Source organism: Corythoichthys intestinalis, chromosome 18 (genome assembly GCF_030265065.1).
Source record: "Corythoichthys intestinalis isolate RoL2023-P3 chromosome 18, ASM3026506v1, whole genome shotgun sequence".
Taxonomy (NCBI): Eukaryota; Metazoa; Chordata; class Actinopteri; order Syngnathiformes; family Syngnathidae; genus Corythoichthys; species Corythoichthys intestinalis.
In genome coordinates this window covers 5,774,817-5,794,431 of record NC_080412.1, presented here as the reverse complement: position 1 = coordinate 5,794,431, position 19,615 = coordinate 5,774,817, and the positions used below count along the sequence as shown (strand labels likewise).

The window sequence follows — 19,615 nt, the reverse complement described above, 5'->3', positions numbered from 1 at the left end:
CAAAGTGAGCATGCGCATACTCTTGTTCACATCTGATGGAGTGTGGTGTCTTGGGAAAATTTCCCTTTCAGGTTCATGTTGTGGCACTCCTTTTCTTCAAATGTTGCTTCTCAAACTTTAGCTGTGGCGAGTGCTGCTTCCCCTTCACCCTCCTTCTTTGGAGCGGGTAGCATTGCTGCAATGCGTGCCTTTCTCAACATCTGTGTCGATTTGGTATTTAATGTACCATGCTCTAGCGTAGGCAGCTTTGGGGTCTGCTCATGCCATGCTTGTGCAACAGCTTGCCTGGTACTTGACTGGTACGTGAAGAGCGGGTACAACTGGCCTCTGACCTGACCACCACCTGGCTGGTAGGTGATGAAATGTCTTGTGGAGACATCTTAGGTCAGGGGTTTGCAAACCGGTCCTCAAGGGCCGGAGTGGGTCCTGGTCTTTGTTCCATCTGATCCAGCACAGACAGTTTAACCAATATGGTTTCTGCTGAAACAAGAAGCACCTGACTGTGATCAAATGATCGTGCTTGCAAGACACCAGATTGGTGAAAAGGTTTCCTCTTGATGGGTTGGAACAGAAACCTGCACCCAATTTGTGGAATAGTTTCACCACCCCTGTTTTATGTGCTTGATGTGTTAAGAATCTTTATACTCTTCTGCCCTCAGTTGAATGTATGCCTTCTCAACCTTGACAGCAAGCTAAACACACTAGAAATGAAGTTCAAACAATGACAGGAGACTGTAGTCTTTCACCTTCATCTTTAATGGAGGACCTTCTAATTATTTTTTGTGAAACTGCAAGAATACAACAAAGCACACATAAGTTTCTTAATGTTCACACAATAAACCAACATATATTACTACACAATAATCATGTCTTAAAGTAAATAACAGAAAGCTAGTTTGGTAATGAGAACACCTAATGGATTGACTAACTTAGCTTAGCACAAAAAATGTGTTGCTTCGCTTAACACAAATGACTGCAAAGGAACAAAATTACATTAAACCCTATCTTAACAGGCGCAAAGTTTTGGTATATCACGGATTCCCAATGATGGATAATACAGACAAAGTGTGTACCTACCGTCTGAACACCTCGAGGACTTTCTTCAACTGAAGCGCCAATTTCTTTTTGCCTGCTGCTTCCAGTAAGTCACCACTAGGGTACACCAAGCGCACATGGCAACACCACAGAAAGAACCTGGAGTCCTGAGTCACGACGGCGACATCTTGTGGACAGATGAACAATTCATCTTTTTAAAATAAACCTAAAATACAGTGGTACCTCTACATACGAATTGAATTCCTTCCAGGACCTCGTTTGTAAGTCGAAATGGTCGCATGCCGAGCAGGATTTTTCCATAAGAATACGTTATTATTCGATTCATTTGTTTCCCATCCCAAAAACCTGCGCTAAATAACTACTGCTGGTACAATTACAAATAGAAATTACACATAGCAAAACAAATCAATTATAAATACAAATTGGAATAATAATAATAATGTACCAAATCGGGTTCTTATATGACGGTTGTGTTTTGCATGCTGTTCCTGAACGCACCATGTGTCTGACAACAGAGTGAAAGAGGTACGGAAGAGTTTTTACTTTCTCTTTTCATGTTGTTGTTGGCATCGGCTACGGCGGACAGTAGCCATGTTGTGTTGCACAAGTTCTTAAATAAATGATTAAAAACCTGACAAATCTAGTGACTTCCTTGCCGATGTTATATTAATAATAATTGTCACCTTAAAGTTTAAAGACATACTGTATTTCGGCCGTATTGTTGAGCCAGTTTACTGACGGCACACCACGCACATATTTTTCTATCATTTCCATCTGAATTTCAATAATAAGCATCACCCTTTTTCACCACCTGTACTAACCTTCTTGGTACCAATGTTGATTTCTGTCTCAAAAAAATCAGCCGTGCAGCCGCCTTGCTATGCAACAATAAAATTGCGAGGCTGTCATAAGTCATCATATTTCGAGCATGTCGCCCATGTCGAAACAAATGATGCAATGATGTCGAAAGGATTGCATGTCCATTGCGGTCGTATGTTGAGGGACCACTGTATACAGTCCCCATAAGATCAAGGGACAGAACAAAATAATACAAACAAAGTGTGACAAAGACAATATTGATAGTTGTTAGTTTATAACCACATTGTTTCGCAGTTAGTGCATGGAATTACATAAGATAATTTTAACAACATTAATTTATCAATTTGCATTATAAATTGTCATTTTAGGTTGTTTTTTACAGGGCTGTCAAACGATTAAAATTTTTAATCGAGTTAATCACAGCTTAAAAATTAATTAATCGTAATTAATTGCAATTCAAACCATCTATAAAATATGCCATATTTTTCTGTAAATTATTGTTGGAATGGAAAGATAAGACACAAGACAGATATATACATTCAACATACTGTACATAAGTACTGTATTTGTTTATTATAACAATAAATCAACAAGATGGTATTAACATTATTAACATTCTGTTAAAGCAATCCATGGTTAGAAAGACTTGTATTTCTTAAAAGATAAATGTTAGTACAAGTTATAGAAATTTTATATTAAAACCCCTCTTAATGTTTTCGTTTTAATAAAGTTTGTAAAATTTTCAATCAAAAAATAAACTAGTAGCTCGCCGTTGTTTATGTCAATAATAACTATGGTGCTGAAACCCATAAAATCAATCGCACCCAAGCGCCAGCAGAGGGCAACAAAATACCAAAAAACACAAGTAACAAGTGGAAGTGCTTTCTCTAAAACTATTTTCTAGTGCTTTTTGAGGTGTGTTTTGGGTCATTGTCCTCCTGGAAGACCCATGACCTCTGAGGGAGACCCAGCTTTCTCACACTGGGCCCTACATTATGCTGCAAAATTTGTTGCTAGTCTTTAGACTTCATAATGCCATGCACACGCTCAAGCAGTCCAGTGCCAGAAGTAGCATAGCAACCCCAACTCTATGTTCATGCCTTTTCCCAAAAAGCTCTACTTTTGTCTCATCTGACCAGAGAACGTTCTTCCAAAACGTTTTTGGCTTTCTCAGGTAAGTTTTGCTCACCTCCAACCTGCCTTTTTTATGTCTCTGGGTCAGAGGTGGGGTATTCCTGGGTATCCAACCATAGAGTCCCTTTTCATTCAGACGCTGACGGATAGTACGGGTTGACCCTGTTGTATCCTCGGACTGCAGGACAGCTTGAACTTGTATGGATATTAGTTGAGGTTCTTTATTTGGCGGTGATTTCGCGCTGAACCAGAAACAACAGTCAGGGTTGCCCAACTTCCCATCATGCATTTTGGCAGAACATATAAGTCGCTACAGTATCATTTTGTGAAAGCACAATAAAAATAATATTCCTATCTCTCAAAAAAAAATAATGTTCACGAAAAGAAAAGCGCTCAATGCAAAGAGAACTGGCATTCACAATTAAAATAGTTTCGCAAAATACACATAAAACTTACTCAGACTTTGGTCAAACTCTATTCAAACATTTCGTTTAGCTCAATACATTGGATGGCAATTTTACAATATACAAACTATCAGAGATCTCGTATGTTGTGAAGTCAACACTCAAATGAACGTAAGGTACAATGAACTCGGAAACTACGGCGTCAACGCACTCGTTGGCTGGACCTCTAAATAATTTAAAACTCGCCATTGACACCTTGTTGTGTATTTCAATCACTACCTTCCGTAGTTATAGACTGTGGAAGAACGGCAGGGAGCTCTGGTGACGTCCCGCTTGGCGACGTCAACAATGGCGAGGTATTAACTTTATTAAAACGAAAACATTAGGAGGAGTTTTAATATCAAATTACTATAACTTGTACTCACATTTATCTTTTAAGAACTGCAAGTCTTTCTTTTTTTTTTTTTTTTTTTTTTTTTTTTTTATTTAAACCTGTCCTGTTCAGCTGTTTGACACAGAGAATGGAAGTCTAAGTGCCCAGATTCTGAACAGTTTTAATGTTTCACATTGAGAGTCTGACATACTCCCATTGTGATCATTCAAAATACCTTTTTATTATGACAAAGCAGCGAACAGGAAGGGATTATGGGGGGAAAGAAGAAAAGAAATACAAGAGAAGAAGGAAAAGAAACACATACACAAACAACAACTAGAAATACATTGAACATCTAAACTAGTTACTAATATGCTGGTGCTATCGTCAGCGAGATGTATTTCCGGTTTACACCATGTGGGGGCCTATTGGCCAGTGAAAGAGGAGAATGGGGTGGGGGTGTCTATAAGCCTATAAGCTAAGTGATTGAAAGGGGTAGAGTGTACACAAATCAGTTCTGTGATCTAGAACCCAGTAATCGTGTGAATCTCTTATGAGTAAACCCGTTGGCGACCAACCCTACGCCGCCGCATCGCCAATCCCGGCACCGGGACCCCCGACCCGAGAATGCCCTACCACATCCAGCAGCACGCAGGCCCCACCGGGCGCGCGACAGCCACGCAGACGGGCAGAGAAGCCGCGCGGGCGCCAACCCAGGGCCACAGCCCCCACCCAGCCAGCCCGGGGAGGGAGGGAGGGCGGGCGCGGGGGGCCATGCGCAGCCCATCCCTCCTCCCGCAGCCCAGCAAAGGAGCCATCGTCCCCCCCCGGGACCCAGGGTGGTCCCCCGGGCCACCCGCGCACCCATCAACCGGCCCTCAGGGATGGCAGGAGGGGACGCATCACCAACCCCACGCCTACACCCACCCCCGCCCGCCCACCCGGGCCACGAGCCACAGCCGCAGCCCCCCAACCGGCACGGCACGCCACGGGACCCCCAGCGGCCCACCAAGCCCCAGGCAAGGCAGGGTCCCCCGCCGGTGCAGGCGACGCCCCGCTGATACACCGGCGCCCAGTCAGCGACCCGCGACGGAGCGCAGGGCGGATGCCCAGCCAGAGAAGAGAGGGGAAGGCGGAGGCAGGAGAACGCCCAGGAACTGCCACGGGGCGATGCAAGATCGGAGACCCGACCCCCCAACCTACTCCCGCGGCCGGCAGCCGAGGCAGAGGGGAGGCCACACCCCAGGAGCCACGCCATATAAAAAAGTGTGGGACCCACCTACCACCCTATTACTGTGGCTGCCAGGTTCCCGACTGTTCTTTTAAGAACTGCAAGTCTTTCTATCCGTGGATCCCTTTGACAGAAAGAATGTTAATAATGTTAATGCCACTTGTGGATTTATTGTTGTAATAAACAAATACAGTACTTATGTACAATATGTTGAATTTATATATCCGTCTTGTCTTATCTTTCCATTCCAACAATAATTTACAGAAAAATATGGCATATTTTAGAGATGATTTGAATTCTGATTAATTACGATTAATTCATTTTCAAGCTGTGATTAACTCGATTAAAAATTTTAATTATTAGACAGCCCTAACATATATATATATATATATACACATATGTGTGTATGTATATATAGTACTGGCAGTGTGAATAATTTATAGTACTTCCTTCTCAGCAGTTGTCTTGTATGTGAGTGTGAATGATTATCAGCACTTCGCAACCATGAAAAGGAAAACCATGTTGAAAATGTATACACATGCTGTACACAAGTAAACGAATCAATTGTTGCCCTTACATGAAGAAAAACCCATAATGCTGAATGAAATAACTTGAAACTGCTGAAAGACATAAGGAAGATATACTACAGTATGAAATGGCAAGCCGTTGGATCCCAATACATTCTCACAGACAAAATGGATTCTGAGCATTTTAATATCTGAGAAGCAAACAAGGGAGCGCAAACAAATGGAGCACGCAAAAAAAAACTAATAAAAGGTGAAAATCGGTGAGGAGGGAGGGAGGAAAAAACAAAAATGGATGTGAAAATGTCACTGCAAAAATAAGCCAAAGAACAAGAAGTCGAAAAAAAGAAGCAAGTATGAGCACATCGGAACACACTAGAAGAACAGAAGAAAGCCGAGGTCGATGTATACGAGGGACGCCCAGGTACCGGTTGAGGATGACAAGGGCGCTCATTATGAACTGTAGGTGCGTCGCAAGTTACCGCCCATCCAGTTTTCCCATAAGACATGTAATTCGCTGAAAATGAACTAATGGAAATAGAATATCACTCATTTGTTTTCAACAACACTCATGCAACCCGATTTAATTAGTAAAATGATATTGCCGTCAACATGACGCAAATTATGAAACCCGCCTGTATTTAATTCACACAGCATGAACACGTTCTCTTTGGACAAATTATTATTCAGAAATGACTGTTTTGTGTTGTGCATTATCTCATTCAACATTTTTGATCAAACAGTCCTTGTGAGATGACTCCACTGATCATGAATACACATAAACATATATATTTAAATATTTAACAACTGTCACTCGCAATGTTTTCAATTCTGATGCAAATCTTAGTTGCGCTTGATCGACAACTTTGGTGTTTTGTCAAAGTTTTGTTTTTGTTTTTAATCGGTGTCACGGGAATAACATATTCCCTCGCCCTTATACAAGTAAACAACAACTACTTGATGGTGTGAATTTAAACTCTAGACATTTCAAAACCTATTATCATCACGTGTTTTGTTATCCAATGTAACACTTAAAAGAAGTGACGTATATACTTCCATGCGACTCCAATTTATACTTGATGAAATTGCCGCAAAGCCGCTTAAAGGTGTCCAAAGAACGAAACCTAAAGGCGATTTGAATCGGCGTTTGATCCTTTTTTTCTCTATTTCCTCTGCGTAAAATATTCCGACAGACAGACGGCAATTGGAGAAAATGCTTTTCCTGTAATTAAAGCCTCAAAATACACTTTTATTTTTCAAACTACTTATTTCAATTGGTCTCGCGATGTTTTATAGAGTCATAATACGATCACAAATACAATTTGTATTATTTTAACAATTAAATCCCGCAAAGAGGCACAAACATCCAATTATGTCAAATTGTGAAAGCACTCCACTTTGCCACCAATTCATTCATTCCATCCATTGAAGTTGTTTTGTCCCACACATCCAGGTTGAAAGTTTCCGCTGTAATATCTTCTTAAATGCCTGTACAGATCATTGCAAGCGGATTCCACCTGCATTAAGGCACTTTTGCATGAACTGTTGTGATTGGAAATGCGACGACAACGCCATATAAAAAAATCTTAAAGTGACACGACACTTTATTTGTACTCTCATAAACAATTACCGCAAGACAGACTTGAGGGAACTTCTTATTCCAGTGACACTTGTTTCAAAAACTGAAATAAAAAAAATAAACCCCGCAAAACTTTATATGGATCAGGGTTGGGCAAACCGGTCCTCGAGGGCCGCAGTGGGTCCTGGTCTCTGATCCAACTGACCCAGCACAGATAGTTTAACCAATGCGGTTTCAGCAGGAATGAGAAGCACCTGACTGCAATCGACTGATTGCACTTGTACAAGAGCAGATTGGTGAAAAAAAGTGTCCTCTTAATGGGTTGCAACAAAAACCCGCACCCACTGCGGCCCTTTGTGGAATAGTTTGCCCACCCCTGATATAGATGCACAAAACACCAACGGTCAGCACAACCAGTTTCTCAACAAAAATGAATCCCTCAAAAATGACTGATTGAGAATGACAAAGTAAGGGAGGGGAAAATAAATGAATGACTAAATATATTCTAATCAGCATCGTTGCATATCCTCGTTCTCCCGTATACGCATATATTTATTTTATGTGGTTATTTAGTTGAGAATATAGTTTTACAGTTTTTGGTAAAATGACTGTTTTCTTGTAATTTTTTTTTTAATGCTTGTATCTCAGTTGGTATAGATTGCGCATAAAAACATCATTGTTGCTTGGAAACCAATAAGCACCGTTTTAAATTGTTTCCAGTCGAATTACGATGTGCTTAACACGCTGCTTTTCTGGATGATCACCTTTGAAGTGTACCATTTCAACCAATAGGAGCTCAGACGGAGTCCGTCATATCTCTCTCCCGCCCATCTGTACTCTAATTGGCTGATGGGTAAACCAATTTCCACAGTTCTGTCTGAAGAACAACTTGATGGCAATCTGCCCTTTCCGAGATATATAGGACGTGTTGACGGGAAACATTTTAAATCCAAGAAAGAGTTCGGAGGTTGGCGCTGTTGCATGTTTGAATAACAGCAGGGCTTATTTTAATAACTATCATCATGAGCATGAACTATCCAACACCGGGTCCCACGCAGAGGTCAACGTCATTTTTTATAGAAGACATCTTATTGCACAAGCCCAAGCCGTTGAGAGAGGTTATTCAATCGCCTTTCTGTAGCACCGTGGCCTCGCGTATGCCGATCCTGGAGTATGGGTACCCATTGATGCCAACGCCAGTATTGGCCCCGCATCCGCACCATCCGCTCCACAAACCGGAACATCACCAGTACTTCTTTACATCTGGTAAGTAGAGATCTAATAATCTATAGTTGGTTAGGTTGAACCATCGAACATTTATACATATATTTTTTAAGTGTCATCAAGAAATTATAATTTGGCTTTCACGTATTACATTTTAAAGTTCAAGGTTAAAATCCAAGCAAATATGAAATTGACATTGAGGTTTAAATGACCCTCCTCTCCAAAGCGCAATATGTTATTCTTAATTCACAAAAACTAATTGGCAATTCGTTATTGAAAAATGAACGAATTCCACATCAAAGGGAATGCTGCCCATTTAAAAATATTTATTTGAAAGTGTCTTTACAACTATAACAATACTGTTTGGATTGGCCCTCGCGTCATACTAACGTCCAAATTTTAAAAATTGGCAATCTCATTTTTTATTGGTGTAAATTGCGAAGTCTGAATATTTAATATTGATGATGAATTTGAAATGTATAGTTTTTTATTACTCTACAAGTTTATGGACAGAGTCTAATTGATTCCCTTACTGTCTTCTGATGCAAAACACTCATTTACCAATTAGTATTAAAGACAATTATAGGTTTATAGTAATTTTATGTTTTATTTAGTTTCTATGCTTCGTCCTCCCCCCCTCTAGGAATGCAGATGCCGGCCTTGTTCCAGCACCACGCAGATTTACCGGGGAAGCATTGCAGACGCAGGAAGGCAAGGACGGTTTTTTCCGACTCGCAACTCTCTGGTTTAGAGAAGAGGTTTGAGATCCAGCGCTACTTGTCCACACCTGAGAGAGTGGAGCTTGCCACTGCGCTTAGCCTGTCGGAAACGCAGGTACAACAGAAAAAGGACAGGAAAAATATATAACATTTTTTACAGCTTTTTTTTTTTTTTTTTTTTTTTTTTTTTTTTTTAAATTCATGTTTGTTTTGTTTAAATCAAGAAACGAATGCGAATGGATTGTAGAGATCATTTTAACTATTCAAAACGACCGACTTGACTTCACTCTTGTATACGGCCAAAGATTTATTTTGGATGAACGTTCATATAAACAAAAATATTGCAATTGGTGGATAAATGGAAGCAAACAATAATTGATGCTCCAAACATGAAACATTTCATGAATTGAGAGATCCGCTGTAGAACATGCATTTCAGTTCAAGGATCCGTGGGATATTTCATTTATGCGTTAATTCAGACACACACATTCAAGGGCGTTAGGTTTGCTTAGGGACGGTATAGGGACATGACACTATACCAGCTTTTTCGGAAGCTCAAATTGTCCCCACCAACTTTTAAGCAACCTTATATGCATTATACCATGATTCATGACTTCAGTTATATAGGTAATTTAAATTGTCTTCCAATATCTTGTAGGGATAGAATTGACCCTACTATTATTAAGTGAATCATTTTCATAATGTTCAGATTTACCCCTTTCACTTGCTGAATGTGCCGGTCCATTTTTCCTCTCAAACACACGTTTGATTGGTTGATGACTTATAGAACATGTGAGAACATGCCGATTCCTCCGCCCCCATCAAATAGGAGGGGTATTAGAAGTTTTTTTTGGGCCAGCAGCAGCAGCCACTGTCATTTTTTGTTGTCATTTTTATTTTATTTATGTGGTGCTTAACCCTTAAATACCCGCAACATGAAGCAATTATCAGAGAATCCCCGAATCTGAAAAATAAGGTCCTAATGAAACCTTTTTTTTTTTCCAAATTTGTAAAAAGAAAAGTCGAAATGACTCTATGTGTAATAAGTGCTCTAATATCTATAACCCTTGCTAAATCCTGTTTTTTTTTCCCTCATGGAACCTGCAGATGCATGTGTTGACTTGCATCCATCATTTTTTTTGTTTTTTACAAAAAACAAATGTCAAAATTCTGAATTAGTCTCAAAATTATGAAATTTTAGGTGTATCAAATGTGATACATTTGGCAATAAAGGGTTAAGCAGCCCAAAGGAGCTTTCATTTCTGTTGAGTTTGGCTGCAGTGCTTGTGGGCAAAATAAGTAGTCTTAAACCTGAAGGAAGGCTCCATTTCATTTATTTATTTTTGTTATTCCCTGACTATGTATATTTATTTATTTATTTATTTATTTATTTGCATCACTGGATAGTTAACAAATTGGTATTTATTGTGTATGTTAACATAATTTAAGTTATATTCAAATATTGCAATTTAAATTTGCTGAAAAAATCCAGACATTTATTTTGGAATGTGTTCTAATGCTTCTTTAGTAGTTTTTGAAAACAAAGGTTTGACTCGAACGGTGTATCACTTGAACCAAGACATATGAAAGTTACTATAAGTCAATGCAGATTGCTTTTGCATTGATCATTTAGCCTATCAATTAATTAGGTTCATATTTGTCAGAAATGTAGCCCTGACCCCCGTTCACCCTATCTGTATTATTGGCACCCAATTGGTATTATTAATGTTCGGTCCCCAGCAAAAGTGTACGTGGAGGTTCTGCTGTTATTTCGTCCCTACCAATGTTGAGACCAAACATATATATATTTATATATAAAGTATATATATTTATTTATTTATTTTCAATGCGTTTCTTTACTGGTTGCAGGTGAAAACGTGGTTCCAAAACCGGCGGATGAAGCACAAGAAGCAGTTGAGGAAAGCCCAGGATGAGCACAAGACACCCGGACAGATGGAGAGATCGGTAGAAAACTTGAGTGAGAGTGAATTGACCGAGAAGAGCGGCGAGGAACTGAAAAGACCAACAGAGCGGGACACATATTTGCTAGAAGAAAACGACGACGATGTGGATATTGAGGATGACATTTGCTCTCCGGATCATCTCCTATAGTAGGACGCGTGGCTGTTTTACACGCAGCTACTCGCACATTGTATATACGTTTGTAAATAACGCTGTCTTTATATTATTGTCATGATAAATATTTATCGTTGAAAAATGATAGGCCTACCGTGGCATGCGATCATGCACCTGTTGACAGTTTAAAAAGTAAATCGGTACGTCTTTGTAAATAAATTCAAAATATATGAGGAAATCTAACATTAAATGTCAGCTATTAAATTACTTAATTTATCCACGTTATTTGCTTTTTATATGTTTTGAATTTTAGAACGGTGGCTTATTTGGGACACACCGAAGGATTGCTCTTTTTTTTTTTTTTTTTTTTTAATAGCTTGTCAATGTTCATAAAGGCTAGACACACATTTATATTTACATCCTCGAGTGACTTCTATAAAGTTTACTATCAAAATCATTGGCGTGCATTGATTTCTCAGTAAATCAGTTATTGGAGGGGAAAAAATTAAAGCACACCCGTTGTTTAATTTTAAAATGGATTAGTTTTTTCTACTGTCCTGTTTAGGAAAACGCTAAATAAACCATATTCATTTTTGTTTCATGCACATTATACCCTCATCACTGATGTTTATCAGTCAAACCATTTTTGAAAAGACGCACTCTGATCACGGACCCCGTTTTGGACCCATTATGAAGTCGGGTTATTCGTTAGCCTGTTGTGTGTTGTGCTTAATAACAAGTGGCAGATAAATAAAAATTGTGTGTTCTAGCAGATTGGCAAGTGGAAGGAACAACGCGGGACATTGATCATCTCTATTTTTCCCCGAGTAATTAGGAATTTTTACGGGTAAGCCACAGTGTTTGACCGGTGTTCTGTGTGATACTCGAAGAGTGTGCTTATTCTATAAATTAATAAAACTCTGACGACTTAGTTTGCTTTATTGCTATTGCTGTTTTATTTTGTTCGTATGAAATTGAAATTACTTTTTTTTGGGGGGGGGGGGGGCAAATGATTTTCTTTATTTAAAAAAAAAAAAAACTTGTTGCTTTGTTGATTAGCCTTCCATGAAATTAAGTTGATATCAACGGAAAATACAATTCAAAACAGACATTTTTTTCTAAATTACAACGAAAAATAATTTCCTCCAGACACTGTACAAGCAGGGGCGGATCTACAAAAAAAGTACTGTATTTACAAATGGCGAGAGGGAGGCAAGAATTTTTGTGGGGGGTTCCACATATGTCAGTTATACATGGAATCAAAGTTTGATATAGACAGAAATCGTGTGTGTATAATTGGTGGTGTTGACTTTACATTGTATCGTAACAATCACAACAGAAAACAGGACTGCATTTATTGAGTTGAACTTCTATTGCACAGCAGTATCTAACAGTCAACTAAATGACAACCATGCCACCAAAAGTGATGAAAAAATGCCCCAGTATACAAATTAAATGACAACGAAATGTATATGGCAGGAAAAAAAACTCAGGTGACTTGAAGTTCCGCTCTGAGACTCCTCAATATAGCCAAATTTAAGAATTGTCCGATATGCACGTTTGATACATTACTGGAAAGCTGAAAATCTCAATTTTGTGGGGAAAAGTTTTTTTGAACAGAAGGGCTTTCTTTTTTTTTTTTTTTTAAACAGCGAAACACTAATACTTAATTAAAGACGCCATTATTTTAACGAGATATTATTGTGTATTACCTTGTTTCGATCCAAAACTCCACGTAGCATGTATCACCAAGTGTCAAGACACAGATCTGAATGGCCACAGCCATATTCTGGGGGGATTTTATGGGTGAAACATGGTAATATAACAAGGGTCGCGATGCAGAAATCGCCGACATCAAGGAGCGGTCAAGATGTTCTTTTTCATATATTTACCCTTTTAAACGTTTTCTTTTCAAGCATTCTTTAATCGATTATTTGTCATCTAACATCGAGGAAAATGCAACAGTAACAAACAAAAAAATACAATTAAGCAATAGTTATGAGGTAGATATCCCTGGCTTATTTACAGACGCCATTTTTTTCATTGTGACGTAATTTGTTTAAAAGTTTAAAATATACGAGTGAATAACTTTTTAAAGTTTTTTTTTTTTTCAAACAAAATATTAGACATCAATTAATGATTCTAAGCCAAAAATGACAAACATTTTGAATATAAATATAATTAATTACCTTCTTTTAATGGCTGGGTTGAAACAAAAGCGGTTGCGCGACGTCTGTAAACGGGGGTTTCCAGAGTAAAACGGACAAATTAAAAATAGTTCGGGGGCTTAATGCGCCATGAATCTGCTATGGCAGCATATTGACATATTGTTCTATCGAACACAACAGTTCTTTTGGCTTAAAATACAGCAGTTTATTTTAAAGAGGGGTGCTAGAGCAGAAACTGCTTTTTCAGTCTTGTCTGTGTTTTCCACCATATGTACAGGTATATACTTAGTATGCTAGCAAAAGTTTGTCCAGTCGTGTAGGCTTCTTCATGGACATAAACAGAAAGGGGGATGATTAAACGACCGGACCCAACGTAAAGAGGACAGTGTCAAACTAATAATTAAATAAACACACAACAATATTTATTGTTCCATTTTTTGGTATACTGGAGGCTGCATTGCGATTATGTCAAATATTAACAATTTAAACAGGTTTGCATTGAAATTAAACATCGCTATGAGAATTGTAAATACGTTAGCATTCGTAGCCTTCAAGCTAGCAAACTTTTTTTGGGCAAATTAGGCTAATTTTTTTGTGATTTTGTAATTTGAATGTAAAAGAGCATATAATATTTGCGTACTTAATTGATCCTGTGACTTGCAGACCCTACGAAAAGGGTGCATATTGAGAATATTCTAATCAGGGATAGGATTTGTAGTAAGCACTGCGGAAGCTACCTCAGGCTCCTCTCTGCAGGGTCTTTGGAAAGCTTTATCTTCACTTGCAGGCAACTGTGAGAGATGAAAAATTCTATTTTGTTGTATTTTAAATAATTACAATATAACTTAAAACAAAATCATAATAATTTTGGAACTATACTTGTTTTAACCACTTTGTCAACTAATATTTTAGCCAGGATGGGAGTTTCTTTAGCATTTGTTTAATTTTGGAAGCTGAGCAATGAATTTGAAATAAATTTTACATGAAATATTAACTCTGGCCCTATTTCATCACACTTTAAAGGTTGAAGTTTCCCAGTTATTCATATTCAAGCAAAACAAAAAAAACCAGCAAAACCCTAACTGGAGGTGGGAGCATGAGAAAGCATAATTAAATACGCCATGATTTTAATTAGATATTATCGTATACTTACCTTGTTTCAATCAAAAAATCCATGTAGCATGTATCACTGAGTGTCAAGACACAGCTGTGAATGGCCAAAACCGGATTTTGGGGGGATTTTAACAGAGAAACATGGGAATACTTGTATAACAAGGGTCGCGATGCTGAAATCGCTGACAATGAGTAGTGGTCGAGATTTTCTTTTTCATATATTTACCCTTTGAAATTTTTTTTTTTTTTTTTTTTTTCATTTTTCTTTTTTTGGGATCGATTATCATCTAACATATCGGGGGAAATGCGATATGCCATGCCATATACAATATATGGCGGAAAACACTCAGGTGACTTGAAGTTCCTCTCTGAGAACCCAAACTTGGCCAAATTTCAAAAACATTGGAAAGCTTAAAATTTCTGCCTTCTGGGGCAACATAGATTTTAAACACGAGGTAGTAGGTCAAATCAGGTGAGTGAAAAATAGACAGTTTTGAGATCTTTGGAATTTTCTGTAAGTTTCTCATTTATAAAAAGGTTTTGGACACCCATCCTGGTACATAATAAGTAACAAACACTTCAAGATGATCCCCCTTTGTATACTCAAGTCTTTGATCATCAATATGCATGTACTAAGACATGTGGGTGGATGTACAAAAAATAAGGAAATTGGTGTATGAGTAAATGTAGATTTAATTTAATCCTGTGTGTTATTTTGTAATTGCAATTGTGCTTTTTGAAGCTTTTTACGTCCTTCACTTTTGACAATTTGTAAAGCTGTAACAAACAAATGTACACTTATGGTCAAAACGACAAGCATTTTAACAATAAAACACTTGATACAAAACAACTGGTGTTCAAACATCCATCTAGTCCAGGGGTCCCCAAACTACGGCCCACATTTAGTCCGGCCCCCTGAACAATACCAGAGAGCATTTTGAATTTTTTTTTTTTTTTTTTTTTTTTCTCAATAGTGTTATTTATTTCCTGGCCTTTTCCTGTGAAGAACTCAGAGAGGGTTATTTGGTTATGATCTATTTAATTGATAATTTTATTATTATTTATTATTATTATATTATTACTTTTATTTTATTTACTTTTGTTCCGTGAAGAATCCAGAAAGGGTTATTTAACTACGGCTTTCTGAAAAACATTTAGGCACTCCAGCAATCGTCACACTTTTTCTGTTACAAACTGACCCCAGCCCCTCATCAGAGAAGGGAAAAGTTATGTGGCCCTCACAGGAAAAAGTTTGGGGACCCCTGATCTAGTCTCTTCAATATGTAAATTAGTCTGCTACCTTAAATGCTACGAATGCTAACGAATTTACAACTCTCACATCAAATCGCTCACACGTAACTCCACAAACTGTAGCTGTAAGCCTAATTACAAATGCATACACAAACATATATTATCTGAAACAACTTACAGCTTTATGTGGGCCAAACTAGAGTGCAGCTATCCTTTATCCATGTCAAATGCTGTAACGTGTGACAGGTAGGATGTGTACATAAAATTAACAAAAAAGGGGACAGGCTTCCACTTATGCACTTTTATTAACAAAAAATATATCAATCTTCCTTGACCACTCGTTACTCAGGAGCTCTTACAAAAAGTAATCAGTACCAGAAGTAGAAACCATTCAATATAAATAAAGCAGCGCCACCGCGTGGTGGATGTCGCGAGGTACACCATTTACAGAGGTGACTGTTACAACGTCTGAGTCTGCTTCTCAGTCAAACAAGGCGACAGTCCAGCCAGACCCAACGCTCCACCAGAGGGCAGTTTATCCTTCATCATTAAGCAAAATACAATACTTTTGGACTTTTTGGATAGTTATCATGAGATATAGGGGTACGTAAAGGGTTAATTCCGACTTACGCGGACATTCGGGTTACGTCGCCAGCGTAGGAATGGAACTCGTTTGTAACCCGGAGACTACCAGTACATCATCGTACCTCCCAACTAAGGTAAGCTAATTTACGTGAAGTTAATTCAGCTACATTAACCTTACGTAATAATACTTTATTCTCATACTAATAGTATGTCTTTAAAGTGCGTATGACACCAAAAAGCATGTTTATTTCATTTTTCACATGGTGTTTTATGCTCATGAATGAAACAGACCGCTTGGATGTGTGTGGAAGCGATCGTTTTACATGTTCAATTTTTGAATCCCGCGCCATGAAAATGAGTGACTTCCGGCTCCAGTCTTGGGTTTAGGACAAATGCAAATGTGACGTCACCCGGGTCAGCATCTCACAATACAGCATTGCTGTATAGCATGCAGATGGACTGCGGATTCAGCTGATTTTGCGGATGAATTTGTTTATTTTTCGCATCACGCCAGCCAAACGGCTGCAGGCTTTTGTAGCTGCACCAGGGAGAGGCGTGTGAGCCTTTTTGGGTTTAGAAAGTTCCTGTTTACCCAGAGATCGGCCAAAATAAGTGTGTTACAACTGTGGGACCATTGGACTTTCGAGGAAGTGAGTAAACATCGTATTTTGTATCGCATGTCAAATACTGGGATCATGGCACACGTTTTAATATAAAGGTGGCTTGCATTTTTTGGCTGACATGCTCCTTGTCCACCGAGAATGCCACTCGGCAGACGACCGGCGGCTTGTCGCACACACCCCGCCGGGAGAGCGCTATACTCTGCTTATTGCCCTCAGTCAAATTTTCCACCCCATTAGAAATTGCAACTTTGTGTTAAAAATTGCCACGAATACAGCGATTACAAAGTAAAAACTACAAACTTTTTAAATAGAGGAATATTTATTTACGTTTGATCGTGGAGGGACATGTAGAAAAGTTCTCCTCAGACACATTCTGCCATGTTAGCTGCACAACAACTGCACGCTGCTCTCTGTTTCGAGTGCAACGAGGTGTAACTGGCTCACCACCAGGCGGGTTGCTGATCGGCGATGACAATCGAAAACCCCGCCGCCATGTGACATGGGTAGTTTTGAGTGATTTTTCGATTCGAAAGCCGAGAACAGACTTTGAAACATCACTTGGGTCGGGTTAGCATGTCGGCTAGCTGTCACGCCTCCTGGTTTGTTTACACTCGTCCGAAGCTGGGGCAGGGAAATGACAAAAGCCTGACTAACTACGGTGGCATAAAATATAGTTTGGGAGGTGCAAGAAGTGGACAGTTTTGACCATTTTGAAGTAATTTTGCCATGTCGTACTGAATAAATGCATTTCTAAAATGTCATATTCCATTTAGCATAAGACTTATTTGTCATGACCATACCATTTATTCAGCAACTGGGGAAAAATACTGAGATAAAAAGAATATCCTGTACAAATATTGGAGTAGAGAGACTGAAACAATGACATTTTGCGTCTCTCTTCGTCGCATTTTCCCCGTTCTGAATGATTCCCCCTCAACAGGCTGAATTCTAAATCAGATGAAACCATGACCCTGCCAAAATCATCCTCCTGTTGGGGACCCTAGAGCCCTATAATGGTAAGTGTGGTTAAACGACAGATTAAAAGACAAATTTCTCGTCATCTGCACTTTGCCAAATTGTTGTATATAGTCGAATCGTCTCAAAATATGATTGTAGTTCACATAATAATGCTCTCTGAGACTTTTTTTCTCCTGTCGTAGGCACTTTAATAATGTACTAATTAGTAAGACGTTTTTTCTCGTACTAATAGTACGACTTTATTCTCATACTAAGAGTATGACTTTAATCTCATTGTCCTTTTTTTTTCTTTCTTTGAGCCTAATAATCTGTCCTACATGGGTCCCTCGCTTTTTCAAAGAAAAACAACTTGCCACTTGCCTGTCACTCACACACTCACAGAAACTGCTAGTCTGTTGTCATCTCGTGCTGACTTCAATGCAGTCGTATATTGGAGAATCACGCACGTAAAGGTCCAATTTACAGAGGTTGGTATTAACACGTTGCATTTACGCTGTTACATTTACTTAAGTAAAGCTTTGATGAAAATGTACTTATAAGAATAGTTCTACAACGCCATACTTTATACTTTTACTTGAGTAGATTTGAGAAGAAGAAACGCTACTCTTGCTCCACTACTTTAGGCTACTCTAGACTCTTTATTTAATCTTTATGTTTGTCAGGGATGCCCACAATGGCTCAGTTACACCAATCTGACGTAGCAGCCATAATTACATGACTCCATTATACCAATGAGATGTAACAATACAATCAAATTACCATATACAAGCTTGCAGTTGCAAGTCCTATGATCATGTTGGGGTGTTCAATCACGTGGCGTCTTTAAAACACCGTACAAAAGATAAACGGCGTCTTTAACGCACCGTAATAAAGATAAACTAATATTGGTTGTATTGATAATTGCCTTTAAAGCACCGTAAAAAATAAACATATCACATAGAGTACTGCCGTCAACCTTACAATAGACCACTGAAAACTAGAGGTATGATCGTTTTATTTACGTGGTAGAAAATATGTTTATCCACTAGCGAGCACTCATGCTCTTGGGATGAGGTGGGCGATGTTTCGTTTCTGTACAGTGGTTCCTCTAGTACATACGAAGTTAATTCGTTCCAGGACCTTGTTTGTAAGTCAAAATGTTTGTATGTCGAGCAGGATTTTCCCATAAAAATCCATTATAATCGTATTAATTCGTTCCACAGCCTGAAAACCTACACTAAATCCTTAATAAATGCTGCCGGTACAATTGCAATTAGCAAGTACACAGAGTAAAACAAATAAATTATGAATAAAAAAAGAGGAAAAATAATATTATAATAGAAATGATAATAATACCTGTAATAATGTAACGAATGGGGTTCTAATTTGGCAGATGTGTTTTACGTGGTGTACCTGAACGCACCGCGCGGCTGACTTGACAGAGTGAGGGAGGGAGGACTTTTTACTTTTACTTTGTTCAGCTGAGGCGGACAATAGGCATGTTGTGTTTCACAAGTTCTGAAATAAATGATTAAAAACCTGACGAAGCTGGCGGGTTTTTTTGGCGATGTTACCAAAATAATAATCGTCACCTTAACTTATAAAGACTGGTGAACGGATGTCAGAGGAAGACTATCGAGATTCTGGACATTTTACGATGGTATTGTCGAGTCAGTTTATGGACGTGCCCACCATGCTCATATTTTTGTATCATTCCCATCTTAATTTTAATGGTAAGCCTCACCTTTTTCCTTTTTTCACCACCTGCACTAACATTCT

General features: G+C 38.6%; 1 protein-coding gene across 1 annotated transcript; it reads left to right on the top strand.

Annotated features, from left to right (window-relative positions):
- Nucleotides 1-8,142: 8,142 nt before the first annotated feature.
- On the top strand, nt 8,143-11,175 carry bsx (brain-specific homeobox). The gene is made up of 3 exons (XM_057821443.1): nt 8,143-8,386; nt 8,988-9,178; nt 10,933-11,175. The coding sequence occupies exons 1-3, from the start codon at nt 8,143-8,145 to the stop codon at nt 11,173-11,175; spliced, it is 678 nt and encodes a 225-aa protein (XP_057677426.1).
- Nucleotides 11,176-19,615: the final 8,440 nt, after the last annotated feature.